Consider the following 19,779-nt stretch of genomic DNA (forward strand, 5'->3'; position numbering starts at 1 on the left):
TTCAGTTTCATCTGTGGTTTCTGGTTGGCGAACATTTGTATTGACTTCTTTGGCCCCACCCCCCCATCACCAAACCATCATTTCCCAGACCATACAGAACCTCGTCACTTCAGGAGATCTCCCACCCACAGCTTCCAAACTTATAGTTCGGGAACCCTGCACTGCCCGGTTCTGCCTCCTTCCCAAAATCCACAAGCCTGACCACCCTGGCCGACTCATTGTCTCAGCATGCTTTCCTGCCCCACTGAACTCATCTCTACCTACCTCTACACTGTCCTATCTCCCCTAGTCCAGGAACTCCCACATACGTTCGAGACACCACCCACTCCCTCCACCTCCTCCAAGACTTCCGTTTCCCCGGCCCACAATGCCTCATCTTCACCATGGGTATCCAATCCCTCTACACCTCCATCCGCCATGACCAGGACCTCCAAGCCCTCTGTTTTTTCCTGTCCCGACGTCCCCAACAGTACCCTTCCACCGACACACACATTCGTTTGGCCGAATTGGTCCTCACCATTAACAATTTCTCCTTCGAATCCTCCCACTTGCTCCAGACCAAAGGGGTAGCCATGGGCACACGTATGGGCCCCAGCTATGCCTGTCTCTTTGTTGGCTACGTAGAACAGTCCATCTTCCATAATTACACCGGCACCACTCCCCATCTCTTCCTCCGCTACATTGATGACTGCATTGGTGCCACCTCGTGCTCCCGCAGAGAGGTTGAGCAATTCATCAACTTCACCAACATATTCCACCCTGACCTTGAAATTTACCTGAACCATCTCTGACACCTCCCTCCCATTCCTGGGCCTCTCCATCTCCATTAATGACGACCAACTTGACACTGACATTTTTTTTACAAACCCATCGATTCCCACAGTTACCTGGATTACACCACTTCCCACCCTACCTCTTGCAAAAATGCCATCCCGTATTCCCAATTCCTCCGCCTCTGCCGTATCTGCTCCCAGGAGGACCAGTTCCACCACAGAACACACCAGATGGCCTCCTCCTTTAGAGACCACAATTTCCCTTCCCACGTGGTTAAAGATGCCCTCCAACGCATCTCGTCCACATTCCGCACCTCCACCCTCAGACCCCACCCCTCCAACCGTAACAAGGACAGAACGTCCCTGGTGCTCACCTTCCACCCTACCAACCCTCGCATAAACCAAATCATCCTCCGACATTTCCGCCACCTCCAAAAAGACCCCATCACCAGGGATATATTTCCCTCCCCATCCCTTTCTGCCTTCCACAAAGACCGTTCTCTTCGTGACTACCTGGTCAAGTCCACGCCCCCCTAGAACCCACCCTCCCATCCTGGCACCTTCCCCTGCCACCGCAGGAATTGCAAAACCTGTGCCCACACCTCCTCCCTCACCTCCATCCAAGGCCCTAAAGGAGCCTTCCACACCCATCAAAGTTTTACCTGCACAACCACTAATATTATTTATTGTATCTGTTGCTCCCGTTGCGGTCTCCTCTACATTGGGGAGACTGGACGCCTTCTAGCAGAACGCTTTAGGGAACATCTCCGGGACACCCGCACAAATCAACCACACTGCCCTGTGGCCCAACACTTCAACTCCCCCTCCCATTCAGCCGAGGACATGGAGATCCTGGGCCTCCTTCACCGCCGCTCCCTTACTACCAGATGCCTGGAGGAAGAACGCCTCATCTTCCGCCTGGGAACACTTCAGACCCAGGGCATCAATATGGACTTCAACAGTTTCCTCATTTCCCCTTCCCTCACCTCACCCTAGTTCCAAACTTCCAGCTCAGCACTGTCCTCATGACTTGTCCTATCTGCCTATCTTCTTTTCCACGTAACCACTCCACCCTCCTCCCTGACCTATTACCTTCATCCTCTACCCCATTCACCTATTGTACTCTATGCTACTTTCTCCCCACCCCCACCCTTCTCTAGTTTTACTCTCCACACTTCAGGCTCTCTGCCTTTATTCCTAATGAGGGGCTTTTGCCCGAAACGCCGATTTTACTGCTCCTCGGATGCTGCCTGAACTGCTGTGCTCTTCCAGCACCACTAATCCAGAATTCTTTGGTATATAGTCTACTACACATTTGCTAATGAAGTCTGTAAAGGTAGTGGCATGCTCATTTAGGTTGGCTGCTGAGTTCTTGAATAGGGACCAGTCAACTAATTCAAGCTGTCCCGTAGAAACTTTTCTGCTGCCTCTGACCAGTACTACTTTCTGTATTGAGTCCTCATGTTTTAATTTTTTTTCTTGTAAGCTAGGAGGAGGAACACAGCATTGTGATCTCACTTTCCACAGTTCAAACGAGGTATGGAGTGGCAGCAGTAACGATCGCCATTTGTTCTCGCTAAAGTGCCATGGTGCTGTCAGCACTGCCATATTGACATGCTCTTTTGTGCAGATACTGTCAGGGTGCTTGCAGTCTTTATCAATAGTGATCTCTCTGGGAGTGGGCAATAACGTCTTGCTGTGTGACACACCAAATTGTCAATCTCTCACATACAGAATGTATAAACTACCTTTATAGAAAATGATGGCCTTGGAAAGTGGGTGGGCAGGGCTAGTCTTCCATCCAAGTCAAGGGTTTGGAGCTATCAGTGAGGGGCCCAAGTGCTGTCAGTCACCAGTAAAGCCTACACACGGTCCAGTGGCTCTGGGAGGGTATGGTCAGCAGATATGTCTGACAACAGACTGGGGAATGATCAATGGTCAGTCTTATGGGGCCATCACAGTCAGGTGAATTGAATACCATCAGTTGGGGAACTGCAGGCACAAAGTCAGTTGAAGTCTAATGCAAATAGATTGCTCGAGGTCCTTGTGTTGATCATTAGGGAGGGTGCTGGGGAACCTGTAGGGGCAGCATGGGGATCACTGTCAAAAGGGGTGAGAGTCAAAGTTGGGAAGTGGGAAAACAGAGCCTGTTTGGAGGTGAGGACAAAGGTAGTGATGGCATGGAATCTCCGTTGCATAGGGGCTAGGTGAAATAACATCAGAGGGCATGGAAGGCAATGAGGGGGACAGGGTGATGGAGTTGGTTATTGGCAGTGACCACTACCATGGCTTCCATGGGTGAGCATAGAGGCACAAGGTAATTAGAAACCCAGGGATATGGAGGACAGTCCGGGCCAAAGGTCAAGTGGTGGGTCTCCATATGGGTGGCAGGGGGGTGAGAACTGGTGGAAATGGACTGTTGGACATAGTACAAGTTAAAAGGGGACATGGAGATTTGGGGGATATCTGGTGATCAGGTGGAGCTTAGTGCTAACTGTCTGCTGTGAGTTCCATTCTCTGGAATCATTTGCTGTTCTCTAGACTTTATGTGCAATTGGAAAATGCCTAGGACGGGCAGAGGCATTGTCAGTTCGACAGTCAAATGTGCAGGATCTACATCTGCTGAATTTTCGGACATTGAAGAAAAGAAATTCATAAAATACACATTTGCAAACTCAGGCAGCCATCTTTATAGGTGTGTTTCTTTTTTCTAAATATATAGGCAAAGGTTTTCAGCTTTTGTTTTGCAATTAGAGCATTGGCTTTCTCATGCTGGATATCCTTGTGGTTCATTGTTGCCTGCAATATCTATATCCTGTCCTCTGGTCTTGAGCTTTCTGTTTGGATTTTCTGCAAATATTTCTTCTTGCACTCATTGGAAAAGGCATTGTCAATTGTTCTAACCAGAGTCTAATTGTCAATCAAACTGCAACCTCCTTTCCATTAATATAAATGCAGTGGAAATTCTTTTAATGAGTGAAAGAATGAAAGCTTCAACAAAACGTGGCAATAATTTTCTTGAGTCTGTTCTTCCTCTCTCACAGCTGGATCCCTTTGGCCTAAAACAGTACTATTTCTGATGAGACCATCTTTCAGTTGTTCAAATATACAGGTAAAACCATAAGATTTAGGAGCAAAAGTAAATCATTTGACCCATCAAATCTGCCCTGCAATTCAATGAGATTGTGCCTAATCTGATAATCCTTCATGGCTTATTCCCATAACCCTTGATTCCCTTAGAAATTCTCTCCATATCTGTGATCAACTTCGTGAACTTTCTCTGGATTGCCTCCAATCCCAGTTTCTCTTTCCTTAGGTAAGGAACTGTTTACAATATTCTTGGTATGATCTAATTAGTGCCCCTGTAGTTTTACCAAGACCTGTATTCTTACCCATTGACATAAAGACCAGCCTTTGTTTTGCCTTCTCCATTAGCTGCTGAACTTGTAATATAGCTTTTTGTGATTCATGGACGCAGACTCCCAAATCTCTCTGCTTTCTGCTGTCTTTCTCCATTTAAATAATATCCAGCTCATATATTCTTCCTGCCAATGTGAACAATATCATAGCTTCCCACATTATATTGCATCTGCCAGTGTGTGCCTAGTTGCTTAATCTATCTGTATCCCTCTGCAGTGCCATCCTCATGACTTGCTCTTCCACGTACTTTTGGTGTCATCTTAAATGATTATAACACATTCACACTCACTTTCCTTTTCTGAGTCAATATATATTGCAAATAATTGTGGCCCCAGCATTGATCTCTGTGACACTCTACATGTTAGACGTTGCCATCCTGGAAATGCTCACTTTTATTCTAGTTTTCTGTGATCTATTATCTAGCCAATCATCTAGCCATGTTAATATACTATCCCCACACCATGGGTTCTTGACTCATTGAGTTTCTTATTAAACACTTTCTGAAAATCCAAATAAAATATCCAGAATCATGGGTGCCAGTCTTCAACCAATTTGATTCCAGTGAAGATACTGGCAATAGTACTTAAGATACGTGCTTCACAACTAGCTGCATTCTGAACTAGCTGTTCCAGTACAGCTATAACAGTGGCATCTGCCTAACTATATGTAAAATTGTCGTTATCTTCTGTACCTAAAAGGCGGGACAAATCGACCCCAGCCAATTACTGCCAATCAGTCTACTCTCAATTATCAATGAAGTGGTGGAAGGGATTGTTGACAATGCAATCGATAGACACATGCAAATGAATAACCTGCTCATTGATAATCATTTTGGTTTCCACCAAGGTCAATCAGCTCCTGATCTCACTACAGTCCTTGTCCAAACATGGAAGAAATAACTTCTAGAGATGAGGCAAAAATGACTTCCCTTGACATCAAGGCAACAATTGAGAGTTACATTAAGCAGACCTAGAAAAATTTGAATAAATGGGAAACAGAGGTACAGCATTCTAGTGGTCAGAGTCATCCTAACACACAAGATTGTTATGGTTGTTAGAGGTCCAGAATTTCAGTCCAAGGCAATCACTGCAAGAGTCCTTCCAGATCATCTCCAAGGCCCAACCAGTTTCATTTGCTTCATCAATGAGCTTCTCTCCACCATGAAGTCAGAAGTGGAGATATTCACTGATGATTGCACAATGCCTTTCATTAGTTGTCATTCCTCAGATACTGAGGCACTCATATCCACATGCAACAGCCTTGAACAATGTCAAGTCTTGGGCTGACAACTGGAAAGTAACACTGCCTGGACTTTAGGGTCATAGAATCCCTACAGTGTGGAAACAGGCCATTTGGCCTAACAAGCCCACACCAACCCTCTGAAGGGTAATTGGTCCAGACCCATTTCCCTACCCTACATTTTCCCCTGACTAATGCACCCAACCTACACATCCCTGAACACTATTGGCAATTTAGTATGGCCAATTCATCTAACCTGCACATCTTTGGATTGTGGGAGGAAACCAGATTTCCTGGAGGAAAACCATGCAGACACTGGGAGAATGTGCAAACTCCACACAGACAGTAACCCAAGACTGGAATTGAACCCAGATCTCTGGTGCTGTGAGGCAGCAGTGTTAACCACTGAGCCACTGTGCCACTACTTGTGTGACATCAATGAGCATTTGTAACAAATTGGAATCTAACCATTGTCCCTTGATGGTATTACAAATATTGAATTAACACTATCACCATCCAAGTTGACCATGGACCATAAACTGAGCTGAATCAGCCATAAAAATGCAGAGGCTACAAGATCAGGTCAGGGACTAGGAACCCAGCAGTAAGTAACTTGCCTTCTGACTCCTGACAAAGTCTCCCCACCATCTACAAGAAATACATCATGAGTGGGATGGAATATTCTCCATTTGTCTGGATTAGGGCAGCTGCAAAAACATTTAAGAAGCTTGACACCAGTCAGGACAAAGCAGCCCACTTGATTAGCAGCCATGCATCACTGTAAATATTCATTCTCTTCACCACTGACTCACCATGTCAACAGCATATATCATCTACAAGATACACTGTGGTAACTCACCTTTGACTGCACTTCCCAAAGCCATGACCCAAATTCTTAGGAGGACAAACTGCACTTCAAATTACTCACTATCTTTACTTGGAATAATATTACCTTTCACAGTTGTTGGGTCAAAATCCTGGAACTCTTTCTAAAGCACTGAGAGTGTCCCCATACCCTAAGAACTACAGTGATTACAGGAACGATAGCCACATTAATAAGAGACTTGAACAATAAAATGTTTTGAACAGAGGCAGTAATTGATATGGAAGGACATTTTGATACCTACATGGCTGCAGTTTCTGTTAACTTGGGACAGTGCTTGGTGTTCTACTATTCCCACACACTGTGTGGCTCCTCAAAATATGACAGTCTTGGCTGCATTCATTATCTTAGATATGTAGCCACCCATTTGTGCCTTGAAAGGAGGTGCAATACTGATGGATGATAACCTCACACTATTTCTGACCTCTGTGCTCCCTCTCCCTTTCACCTGTACAGTGCCATAGGCATTTCCTATCCATTGCTGAGTATCCCTTTGCCCTCTTACCCCTTCAATTGGACTGGGGTGATGTCCGATGACAGCCATGACTACTCTCTCCTCTTTGTATCTATCTCCCTTGATGATATGGGACAGAAAAATGCTGAAAACCTTACGCCCCCTTCAAAATTACAATACTACCCTTAAGTTCTTAACAAGCTTTTTAAATATTGTAATTGGCCTCAATGATGGAGTGAGTGTGGGACACCTGTCCTGCCCTCCCCTCATCCAGGTCAATGCTGTAGTACTGGGAATGGCACCCTGAGACAGATAGTATCTTCAGCAAACCTGTCTCTATTCTTGATCTTGGGAGAACCCATAGCTAGAATTTTATGGCCTGTGGGGCAAAACCATTTTAATCCATAAAATTAGATATGTACCAGCAGTGCCATCTACCAAAGCTCCCCACCAACTTGTGAACAAATTAAAGCTACTAAATAGCCAATCAACGATTTAATACCATAGAATGTAAAGCCAGTGACGACCATAACACCACAGAGAGCTACCATTGTTCTTTCATTGTCCCAAGTCAGTGTGAAGGAGGCAACAACTCTGTAAAGCTCTTCTTTGTGAATAATAGCTTCCTGAAGCACTGCTGCTGGCTCAACTTCCATATAGTGGTATGAAGATCTATTGTGGATATGGAATTCTATGGAGATCTTTCTTTCTCCTCCCTTCTTGCAAAGCTTTAACTCTTCGATCCTCCCTTCCATGACTTGCACTTGCTGTAAAGCAAATGGTGCTGCAACAACAAAACTGCACCATTGAGTGAGCCTTTCCTTTCTTTCAGCAGTCAGCAGAAACCTCTAAATTGCTGCAACAGCTTGCCACAATGCTTCCAGAAACTTTGCCTCAGCAAAAGTAAGTCAAAAGTACCTCGACTGCAACTTGTTTAGTGACCCTTTAAACATGCTCAAAACAGCATCCGTCAGACTGGACTTGAAGTATTGACTCTATTTTTCTCTTCACTGATGTTACTAGACCTGCTGAGTATCTCCAGCACTATCTGTTTTGTGTGTTCCATAGACTTCATTGCAATTTGATTATTATTGAAGTGATTATCAAAAGCACTGTCTGTACATGCAATGACCAAATGTTGGCACCCTGGTGTTGCGATAGTTCATTCAGGTCCCATTTATTCAAGATGTTTGGTCGGAATAAATCAGAAAAGCATAAGCTTGAGTCTAACATCTGTGGTAGGGAAACTATTAGAAAGAATTTTGACAGACAGAATTAATCTCCAATTGGACAGGCAAGAATTAATCAAGGGTAGTCAGTATGGCTCTGAGAGGGGGATCACATCGGACAAATTTGATTAAATCTTTCGTGGAGATGGTTGGAGGTAGAAGAGGGTAGTGCAATTGATATAGTCTACGTGGAGTTTTGACAAGGTCTTGCATGACAGACTGGCTAAGAACCTTTGAGCTTCCAGGGCAATTTGTCAAGTTTCATTCAAAATTGACTTCATGAGGTGGTAGTTGAAGGCTGTCTTTTTTTATGACAGCAAGCCTGTGTCCAGAACTGTACCACAGCCTTGCTGTTTGTCGTGCATAATGATCCAATTATGACTGTGAAGAAATATGATCATTAAGTTCACAGAAGATATGAAAATTGGTGGTGTGGTAAGCAACAAGGAGGAAAGCGTTTTGACTACAGGGTGATATTAGGCACGCTGGTCAGAGGAGTTAACAGTCAGAAATGGAATTTAAGTCAGAAAAATGTGAGGTGAAATATTTTGGGAGAACTAACAATTAAAGGGAGTACATGTAGAAACATAGTAAATACAAGCAGAGCAGGCCTTTCAGCCCTTTGTACCATATTCAAGAACAGGAGAAATTTAAATGCAAGCCTACTACTTCCTGAATTGTCATATACGTCGATGTTCTTCTAATGTAGGTGATTTATTTTTCTCCTGAAAATCCTGTCATCAGGTTTTAGTCATCAGAAAATCCTGCCTGCAATTTAGAACTTAAGGTCTGTTAAGTTAGGCACAAAAAAAAATCAAATGTTATTGAATTAATTCTCTATACATGTCTTTTTTACAGAAATATTTATAGTACATGCACCTTCTTTCTTTGCTAATGAACAACCAGGTTAAACTGACCCAGTTTAATAAAATGGACTTTAACTACTCATGCAGAAAAAAAACTTGTGTAGATATTCAATGTCCTTTGAACCTCACTAAACCATTAAAAATGAACTCCACATTGAATGCCCTTTAGTACTTGAACCAATTCATTTCTGTTGCATCAGACTCTCTCATCCAGTTATTTGTCGACTAAAACATATTTGCAACATAACAGTATAACTTGCACATCATCTTATTTGGTCTATAACTTCTAAAAGAACTTTGAATGCACAGAAGAGCTGTATGTACTTCCTGTTTTTGCTTCTTTTTTACAATTTGTTTTAAGGGACTGAACACGTGCAAATTTGTAGCTATCAACTTCGTGCAATAAAATCATCAGCATAAAGGTAAAGAAAACCAACTGGTTAAGAAGCAAGTTTTCACAGTTCACAAGTCTATAAAATATTAAGTAGCAGGAAGTATTGATGAGGATTTCCACAACCCTCCTATGGAGTGCCTCTACCTTCCACATAATGTTTTCAACAAATGTAGAGAATGTCTATTAATTTATAAATCTCCTTTTCATTCTAAAGATGATACTACATCCAAAAATGGGTATTTTTAAAGTTATATTCCATACTTATCCATTTGTCAGTTATATATAACTTGATTTTACATTGATAATCATGTAATAATTCCAAATCTACAGCAGTGTCACTTATTTGCACTCTGATTTAATACATTGAGATTTGTGCATTGATATAATAGATTTCAGGTCTACCACCTTTTGGACCAGATCACCTGGGTTCAAGTCCCTCCTGCTCTAGACGTGTGCATTAAAATCTCTGAACAGGTTGATTAAAGTAAATAAAATACAATTTCAAATATATAGTAGACTGTAACAAACAATTTATATTATCTGGTGTCTTTGGAAGGAAGAAGTGTTTTAAAAAGCATTTTATCTAATTGGTGAGAGATTGCAGAACTCTGATAGGTAGAGGGATCTGAATGCCCCAGTACATTAATTGCAAAAAAGACTAGAATGCAGGTACAGAAAGTAACTGGGAAATTTAATAAAATATTGATTAATTCTCAATGGCATTAAGTAGGGAAGTTATACTTTAGCTATGTGAGACACTGATGAGACCACATCTTGAGTATTGTATATAGTTTTTTTTATATTCATTCATGGGATGTGGGCATTACTGGATGGGCCAACATTTATTATCCATCCCTAATTGCCCAGCGGGCAGTTGAGCATTACCCACATTATTGTGGGTCTGGGGTTACATGTAGGCCAGACCAGGTAAGGATGGCAGATTGTCTTCCCTAAAGAATATTCATGAACCAGATAGGTTTTTCCTGACAGTTGACAAAGGTTTTATGGTCACAATTACACACCTAGTTCTAGATATTCATCACATTCAAATTCCACATGACCATGGTAGGATTTAAAACCTGGCTCTCGGAACATTACCTGAGTCCCCATATTAGTAGCCTAGCCACTAGACCATCACCTCAAATGTCACTCTATCTAAGCAAGCATGTAAATTTGATGGATGTAGATCAGAAAAGATTTACCAGACTAGTACCTCTGATCAGTGGGCTATTTGAGGTAAAGTAAGAATGTTAGGCTTGCATCCGCTGGAGTTTGGAAATGCAAGAGGTGAATTGATTGAAACATATAACAAACTGAGGGACCTTAACAGTGATGGTTTAGGAGTTCCCACTTATGGGAAAGTATAGAACTAAATGTCATCATTATTTTTTTAAAAAAAAGCATTGCCCATTTAATATAGGTGAGGTGAAAATTTTCTAAGTGGCATCAGTCTTTGGAAATTTGTTCCTCTCTTCCATACTAAATGGAATGATGAAGGAAGAGCTTTTGCTCGAAACGTCAATTTTCCTGCTCCTCGGATGTTGCCTGACCTGCTGTGCTTTTCCAGCACCACTCTAAACTTGACTGTGATCTCCAGCATCTGCAGTCCTCATTTTCGCCTAGCATATACCCCACTCAACCATTACCATCAAGACAAAGATCAACCTTGATTAAATTAAGAGTATAGGAGGTCATTATAGGAGCAGCACCAGGTGCACCTAAAAGAAAACTTACAAAAAAGGACTCCTTGCGTGCTGAACAGCATAGGCAGCAAGTGATAGACAAAGCTAAGTGATCCCATAAACTACAGTTCAGACCTAATCTCTGCAGTCCTGCCACATGCAGTTGTGAATGGTGATGACCAATCAAACAACTCACTGGAAGAGGAGGCCCCACAAATATTCCCATCCTCATTGGTGGGGGAACCATCAGAGCAAAAGATAAGGCTGAAGTAATCACAATAATCTTACTCCGGAAGTGGTGAGAGAATGATCTATTACAGCCTCCGCCAACATTCCCAGATCACAGATGCCAGCCTTCAGCCAGTTTGATTCACTTCATGTGATATCACAGAATGACTGGTGCTACTGGAGATTGCAAAGGCTAAGGGCCCTGACAATATTTCGGCAATAGTACTGAAGACTTGTGCTCCAGAACTTGCCATACTTCTAACCATGCTGTTCCAATACAGCTACAACACATGGCATTTACCTGGAAATATGGATAAATTGTTCAGTTATGTCCTGTACACAAAGCAGGATAAATTCAACCAAGTCAATTAGCGCCCCATCAGATCATCAGTAAAGTAATGGAAGGTGTCATCAATATTGCTATCAAGCAGCACCTGTTGCTGCTGCTCAGCGATGTACAGTTTATGTTCTTCCAAGACCACTCCATTCCTGACCCCATTCCAGCCTTATCAAATATGGACAAAAGAGCTGAATTCACAATGTGAGGATAGAATGATTGCCCTTGGCATCAAGGCCACATTCACTTGAATGTGATATCAAGGAACCGTAGCAAACCTAGAGTCAATGGGAATCAGATGAAAAATTCTTGGCTGGTTGGAGTCATACCTGGCACATTTGGAAGATGATTTTTGGTTGCTGGGTCAGTCATCTCAGCTGTGGGACATCTCTTCAGGTGTTCCTCAGAGCAGTGCCCTAGGCTGAACCATCTCAGCTACTTCATCAATGACGTTCTCTCCATCATAAGGTTAGAACTAGGGATGTTCACTGATTGTACAATGTTCAGTACTATTAACTCAAGTACTGAAGTAGTTCAAATGCAGCAAGACCAAGACAATATTCAGGATTGGACTGACAAGTGGCAAATAAAATTCCCACCATACAAAGGCCAGGCAATGACCATTTCCAATAAGAGACAATTTAACCATTGCTCCTTGATACTTAATTGCACCAAATCCTCAACTACCAACAATGTGGTGGGTATCATTATTTAGAAGCTGAACTGGATAAGCCATATTTCCTCCATTACAGCATTGTGTGTCTACTGACAACACATGGACTGCAACAGTTTAAGAAGACAGCTCACCTTCTCCTCCGGGGCAATTAGGGGCAGACAATAAATGCTGGCCCAGCCAGCAAAGCCCATGTCCCGTAAATGAATAAGCAATATATCTAAATATAGGTGGTTACAAGAACAGATCAGAGACTGGGAAAAATGCAGTGAGTAGTTCATCTCCTGAATCATCCTGGGTGGCACAGTGGCTCAGTCATTAGCTCTTTTGCCTCACAGCACCAGGCAGCCAGGTTCGATTCCAGCATTGGGTGACTGTGTGGAGTTTGCACATTCTCTGTGTCAGCATGGATTTGTTCCAGTTTCCTCCCACAGTCCAAAAATGTGCAGGTTAGGTGGATTGGTCATGGGAAATGCAGGGTTATAGCCTGTGGATTTGATGGGCCAAGTGGCCTGCTCTCACCATAGGAATCCCCAAAACCCTTCCAATCTACAAGGCTTAAGTGAGGAATGTGATGGAATGCTCCTCATTTGCCAGGAAAACTGCAGTTTCAGCAACACTCTTGTCACCATCCTGACAAAAAAGCCTGCTTGCTTGGCATCACCTTCACAAGCATACTGAATCTTCATTGTTAATGCTTAGTAACAGCAAAGTGTATCATCTACAATATGCACAAAAATTTGTCAAGGTTCTGTACAGATGGTAACACCGCCATCTGTACATTCCCTTCCAAGTCCTTCACCATCCTGACCTGGAAATATATCATCATTGCTTCAGAGTTGCTGGGTCAAAATTGTGGAATTTTCTCTCTAATAGCGTTGTGAGTGTACCTACACAAAAACTGTAGTGGTTCAAGAGTGCGGTCACCACCACCTTCTCAAGGGCAATTAGAAATGCGCAATAAATGCTGGCCCAGCCAGTGATACGCATATCTCATGTACAAATAAAAAAAAATTCTGAAACAGCTGGTGGGCTCTAGATAGTTTCAAATTGTTAAAGGTCATTAGCTGGGAAAAAAAAAATCAATGCTGTTGAAGACTGTAGGTTAATTTAGCCAGGTCAGATGTTCATGAGATATACCATAAATGATAACTCAGAAGCAATTCCCATGTCTCTGACAATGAGCTGAAGAAGCAAATTTGACATGGAGTTTGCTACTTACAGCAGAAACTCTCTCTCTTCTGTCTTCACAGCTGCTTTGCCTTCTGAACAAGTGCAAGTAAATGAAACTACAGACAAGATTTTTCAGTTTTGAATTTGCACAGGAGTTCAATGTACACTCCCACTATGAGCCCAACAGGTCAACATGAGAATTGTAAACTGTATCTTTTTTCTATAACTTTTATGTTCTATTAGAATATCAATGTCAGCGTCGGTGTGCCCTATGTCTGTTTGCATTTATAACCCGTAAATGTTGAAAGAACTGGCTGACTGCAATATTTTGCAACTAATATGACTCCGAAAATGTGTTGCTGGAAAAGCGCAGCAGGTCAGGCAGCATCCAAGGAGCAGGAGAATCAATGTTTCGGGCATGAGTCCTTCTTCAGGAATGAGGAAAGGGTGCCAAGCAGGCTAAGATAAAAGGTAGGGAGGAGGGACTTGGGGGAGGGGCGTTGGAAGTGCGATAGGTGGAAGGAGGTTAAGGTGAGGGTGATAGGCTGGGGTGGGGGTGGAGAGGTCAGGAAGAAGATTGCAGGTTAGGAAGGTGGTGCTGAGTTCGAGGGTTGGGACTGAGACAAGGTGGGGGGAGGGGAAATGTGGAAACTGGAGAGGTCTGAGTTCATCCCTTGTGGTTGGAGGGTTTCTAGGTGGAAGATAAGGCACTCTTCCTCCAGCCATCGTGTTGCAATGGTCTGGCGATGGAGGAGTCCAAGGACCTGCATGTCCTTGGTGGAGTGGGAGGGGGAGTTGAAGTGTTGATGGTTGGGTTGGTTGGTCCGGGTATCCCAGAGGTGTTCTCTGAAACGTTCCGCAAGTAGGCGACCTGTCTCCCCAATATAGGAGAGGCCACCTGCAAACTTCTTCCTGACCTCTCCGCACCCACTCCCACACCAGCCTATCACCCTCACCTTAACCTCCTTCCACCAAAACACTTCCAATATCCCTGCCCCAAGTCCCTCCTTCCTACCTTTTATCTTAGCCTGCTTGGCACACTCTCCTCATTCTTGCAGAAGGGCTCATGCCCAAAACGTCGATTCTCCTGCTCCTTGGATGCTGCCTGACCTGCTGTGCTTTTCCAGCAACACATTTTCAGCTCTGATCTCCAACATCTGCAGTCCTCACTTTCTCCTAACTAATATGACTCTTTCCATTGGGTGTTTTGGCAAACTCAATCCCTAGATATTTTACATTGGAAAAGCAGTTGTAAGATTTACTTCAGGATGATTTCTCTAAAAGAAGAAATTCCTTCCCAAATTGAAAATAATAATGCAAGGTTTGGGAGAAAAAAAATCTTATCAATAATTTCACTAAGAACATAATGGTAACAAAGAACTAAAAATTACAGAACTGCATGGTCTAACAGAAATCTCTCCACAGTTGATTCTGACTTTACCAGTGACCGTGGCAAGTATCGTATTTGCTATTCTAAGAGCAGGCGCCTGTATCCCAACACCTGTATCTCGATAGGCTTACTTTAGGTGCTCACATGTCACAGAAATCATGATCTACATATACTGTATGGTGGGAATTTGTCATACTGCACGCAACCCACCTTAAAGATATATGTTGCTTTAATATTTAAAACTAAAAGCATAGCACATTGAATGAGATGAGGTAATGGAAATAGGCTCATCTGGATCGTAAAACTTGTATAAAACCAAACATTGTCCTGTAAATTGTTTAGAATTCTGTTACTATGCTTTTTTTGAGATTTGTTATGTACCCAGTATAGGCCACCAGCTAGGGCCCTATAGACATTTATTATAATAGGATTTTGTACTATGTTAAGTAATCCAAACTTTTAAAAATGTAAGGAGATGATTTGGAGTCATGGAATCATACAACATGGAAACAGACTCTTTGGGCCAACTTGTCCATGCCAACCAGATATCCCAATCTGACCTAGTCCATTTTCCAGCATTTGGCCCATATCCCTCTAAACCCTCCCTATTCATCCTGAAGAAGGGCTCATGCCAGAAATGTCGATTCCCCTGCTCCTTGGATGCTGCCTGACCTGCTGCGCTTTTCCAGCAACACACTTTCAGCTCTGAACTCCAGCATATGCAGTCCTCACTTTCTCCTCCCTATTCATATACCCATTCAGATGTCTTTTAAATGTTGTAATTGTACCAGCCTCCACCACTTCCTCTGGCAGCTCATTCTTTACATGCTCCACTCTCTCTATGGAAAAAGCTGTCCCTCTGGTCCTTTTTAACTCTTTCCCCTATCACCTTAAATCTATGCTTTCTAGTTTTGAACTCCCCACCCTGGAGAAAAAGACTTTGGCTATTCTCCCTATCCATGTCCCTCATGGTTTTATAAACCTCTATAATTTTTGGATAAATTGTAAGATGCTTTCATTCTGATATCTATTCTGTTATGTGTTAAATTTTTGTTTGAAATTATGGGGAAAGAGAATGAACTACCATTTGCATAATGCCTTTCAATGTCATACATTTGAAGTGTGAATACTGTGGTAATGCTGCAGCCAATTTACACACTACAAGTTTACATTGATAGCAAGCAATGTGATAACAGCAGATAGTCTGTTTAGTGACATAGGTTGAACATTAGTTTCCCTGTCCTCCTTCTAAATAGTGCCATGGGATCTTTTACGCTGACCCTTAAAAGACCAAATAGTGTCTTAGTTTAGTACCTCAGCTGAAAGGCAACATCAATGATAATGCAATACACCCTCATACTGTGTTGGAATGTCAACCTACGTTTTTATATTTAAGTTGCGACTAAAGAGGGGTGAGTGGTATCTGCAAATTTACAGCTTATAATTCCTTACATAGATATAGCTGTCTAGTTGGAAATAAAACCGACCAAATGAAATAGGGAAAAAAAACTGATATTGACTTTGTTTAAGAGATTCATCTATTTACAACAGAAAGGGCAGCACTTATGAAAATAACTTTTGAAATGGAGCAGTAGAGGAGTTCCTGTTCCAAGGCATCCTAAATGAGAAATGAGCTACTACTGTCTATTAAAATCCTATGTGCACTGATTCATATGTTTTGGGATTCCTTTGGTTACATGCACTATAATGTCTTGGCAACCTGGGACATAGAGCTATCCATATGTTAACTGTAATGCTGAAATAGGGACATTGAAGTCTTTCTGCAGGATAATGGCTACCCTGACTAGGCATTGTATACCCTGGAATGTTAAGTAATTTCAATGGTTTGAACAATGGATGAAGCTAGCAGTTATTACTATGTAGTTGCAACACTAACAGGATGTAAACATTAAGCCAAAAGGATTTTCTGCCTATCACAACAGGAGATGGTGACATAGTGACAAAGGGATTAATCCAGAGCCCAAGTCTAATGTTCTGGGGACATGAGTTTGAATCTCCCCATTGCAGAAATTTGAAATTATTAAAATTTGGAATTAAAAGCTAGCCCAATATTGACCATATAATCACTATCAATTGTCATAAAAACCCACCTCATTCTTTAATGTCCATTTAGGAAGGAAGTCTGCCATCCTTACCTGGCCTACATGTGATACCAGGACCATAGCAATGTGGCTCACCCTTAACACTGGCCAGTGATGTCAACATTGAAGTTTAAAAAAATAACTCAAGTAATAACAACATTATATGAGCTGTTGTGATGCTGGTTAGGTAGGCCATATGCTCCAAAGAATGGTAGATCATGTCAAATTGTATGTTCTTTCAGCTGTTTATAGCAAACAAGATACTGTCCATAGAGTAAAAAATGAGGTCTGCAGATGCTGGAGATCACAGCTGCAAATGTGTTGCTGGTCAAAGCACAGCAGGCCAGGCAGCATCTCAGGAATAGAGAATTCGACGTTTCGAGCATAAGCCCTTCATCAGGAATAAGAGAGAGAGCCAAGCAGGCTAAGATAAAAGGTAGGGAGGGGGGACTAGGGGAGGGACGCCCCTCCCCCTAGTCCCTCCTCCCTACCTTTTATCTTAGCCTGCTTGGGTCTCTCTCTTATTCCTGATGAAGGGCTTATGCTCGAAACGTCGAATTCTCTATTCCTGAGATGCTGCCTGGCCTGCTGTGCTTTGACCAGCAACACATTTGCAGCCAAGATACTGTCCATACCCAAGCAGTTTGCACTTGCGAAGCTCACAACAGTGTTCAACATTAGATGTGATTCTGCAAATGGCAACATTTCTGAATGTGTGAAGAATTATGCTGACAACCAAGTCAAATCATCAGTTGGGCTTGTAATGTGATGCCCTTGCACGTACCAGAAGCTACATGTATTAATACAAAATGCCCAATTCTTTGTAGAGAGAAAGAACTTATAATCACATTATGTTGCTTCAACTCAGTAAAATAGGAGGCAACTCTTCCTCTAGCTTATTTCTCATGGCAATGCCTTGATTATTGTCAACTGCCTGGTTTAAAATTTAATGCCTAGCAGTTAGTTGTCTCAGTCATTAACTGGTGCATTCTTCCACCAATTTGTCAACTAAGTAACGTTCTCTTTTCATACACTGTAAATGTTGTTTCCCCTTTTTATATTAGTATTTCTTGTGAAATGTCCTGATGAGCGCAATATGAAAAACTAGACAAAATGTGTCTTTTTTTTCAGCAATATACTAGTTCTCTACCACCAAATAAATATGTTGTCCTAGCACACAGAGGAATATGGAAAGCATTTAATATTTTGCACAAGGCCTGACTGTATCATATCAGAGACACTTCTTTTTAAAATTACCATTTATTATTTGACATTTTATTATCTATATTTCCACAGACAAGACTTCTGAGTGTGAAAACTTGGGAGTCGGCAACATATATTAATTTGACTTGGTTCAGGTGCAATACCTCTTGTGTTATAGGTTGTGCAATGTTGTCAATGTGTTCTGTTTACTGGATTTGAGTGAAGTTATCGATCGTTTGTCTTTTATTGCTGGTCACATGTAATAGATGAATAACTATCATTAAATCGTTTAATTTTAATAATGATCACAATTACTCATATTGCTCAAGATTGCAATTTAATTTTCTCAAATATTTTGAAAGAGCATTAACAGTCATGAATAAGAAATAGATACTATGAAGTATGTATGATTAGTAATTAAAACAGTTATATTAATATATCTGATAATTGTCTGCCTATAGGTATGTACTTTTTCATTTAAAAAAGCACACAGAAGATATAGCCAAATAGATTAACTCAAAACTCATCTCAGTACAATAACTATCACACTGCTAACTTAATTGCTGACCAGGTTAAGGCTGTGTGCTCAAAACAATAGATTCCTGAAATTAAGGCAACTGGAATTTTTAAAAAATGGCTATGGTGTCTGCCTAATTGCAAAGCAGTTGTTACTTCTGAAAATGCAATTCAAATAAGGCTAACAACAAATAAAAGATAGAGAAATTAACAGAAAAGTTCACATTGATATTGAAAGAATGAGATTGCACAACAGAAGACATGTGGTTGAACATATTGGCCACAGGCCAATGGTGTATTAAGGTAACAAAATTAAAGAATGGAATGGAACAACGCACATTAAGAAATCGAGCTTGAGAAGGTGTCACTGACTTTAGTACAGATATGTATTACAGATACATCTGGAAGCGACAACTTTGACCATTCGATACAATAGTAGAAACCTATGATTGGAGATTTTAAAATAAAATGCAATCAGTTATAATAACACCAATGTCTGCAGCAGAGATTTAATCACTTCATCTTATCCTGACAGGAATCGAATTAGCGGCAAACCTTTTTCTGGCAAAGTAAGAGACAGCTTAAGATGTAGAACATGAGAAAATATGTAACATTACTGTAAATCATTAACTTTTTTTGCTTTTTGGGACCTGATCAGGCAGACTTTACAACAGACTGATAAATAAAAAGCAATAAACCTCTTGCTTACCTTTGCAATTGAGTTCAGATAATAACAGATGTAGGCAGCACCGAATCCTAAAACAAGAGACAAACCTACCCCTGAACCTGGCAGATTGATTTTGACCTGATTTTCTAAATACACTCTCAGATCTCTGGTCAATGTGTTCACATTGTGTCTCAGATCGATCATTGCTGTGCTACTGGTTACAAATAAAGACCAGTCACTAGCACTGCTCATCAGAAACAGAGGCTGTAATGCTAGATTTTTGCGTCCTTCAGCCCAACCCTCATACACCAGCACAATCCTCTTCTGCTTCTATTTATAGGTTTAAGGCATCTACTCAGCCATTTAAATGCCACCTACTGGAGAGATAGCATCACACATTACATTCCTTCCTCACTTATCCAAACTACATATAATTTGTTGAATAGAATCTCTACATTGTGGAAGTAGGCTAATCAGCTCAATAAGTCCACGCTGGCCCTCCAAAGAGTATTCAAGTCAGACCCAACCTCCCCACCCTCTAACCCTGCAT

The 19,779-nt window shown here is 41.7% G+C and overlaps 1 protein-coding gene across 1 annotated transcript in view; it reads right to left on the reverse strand.

Annotated features, from left to right (window-relative positions):
- Positions 1–19,433, reverse strand: part of abhd3 (abhydrolase domain containing 3, phospholipase) — a 108,302-nt gene extending 88,869 nt beyond the window's left edge. Inside the window, exon 1 of the mRNA XM_060824037.1 lies at positions 19,272–19,433. Coding sequence (XP_060680020.1) covers positions 19,272–19,433 — 162 coding nt within the window. The remainder of the gene's footprint in view (positions 1–19,271) is intronic.
- Positions 19,434–19,779: the final 346 nt, after the last annotated feature.

The sequence above is a fragment of the Hemiscyllium ocellatum genome, chromosome 4 (genome assembly GCF_020745735.1).
Source record: "Hemiscyllium ocellatum isolate sHemOce1 chromosome 4, sHemOce1.pat.X.cur, whole genome shotgun sequence".
Classification (NCBI taxonomy): Eukaryota; Metazoa; Chordata; class Chondrichthyes; order Orectolobiformes; family Hemiscylliidae; genus Hemiscyllium; species Hemiscyllium ocellatum.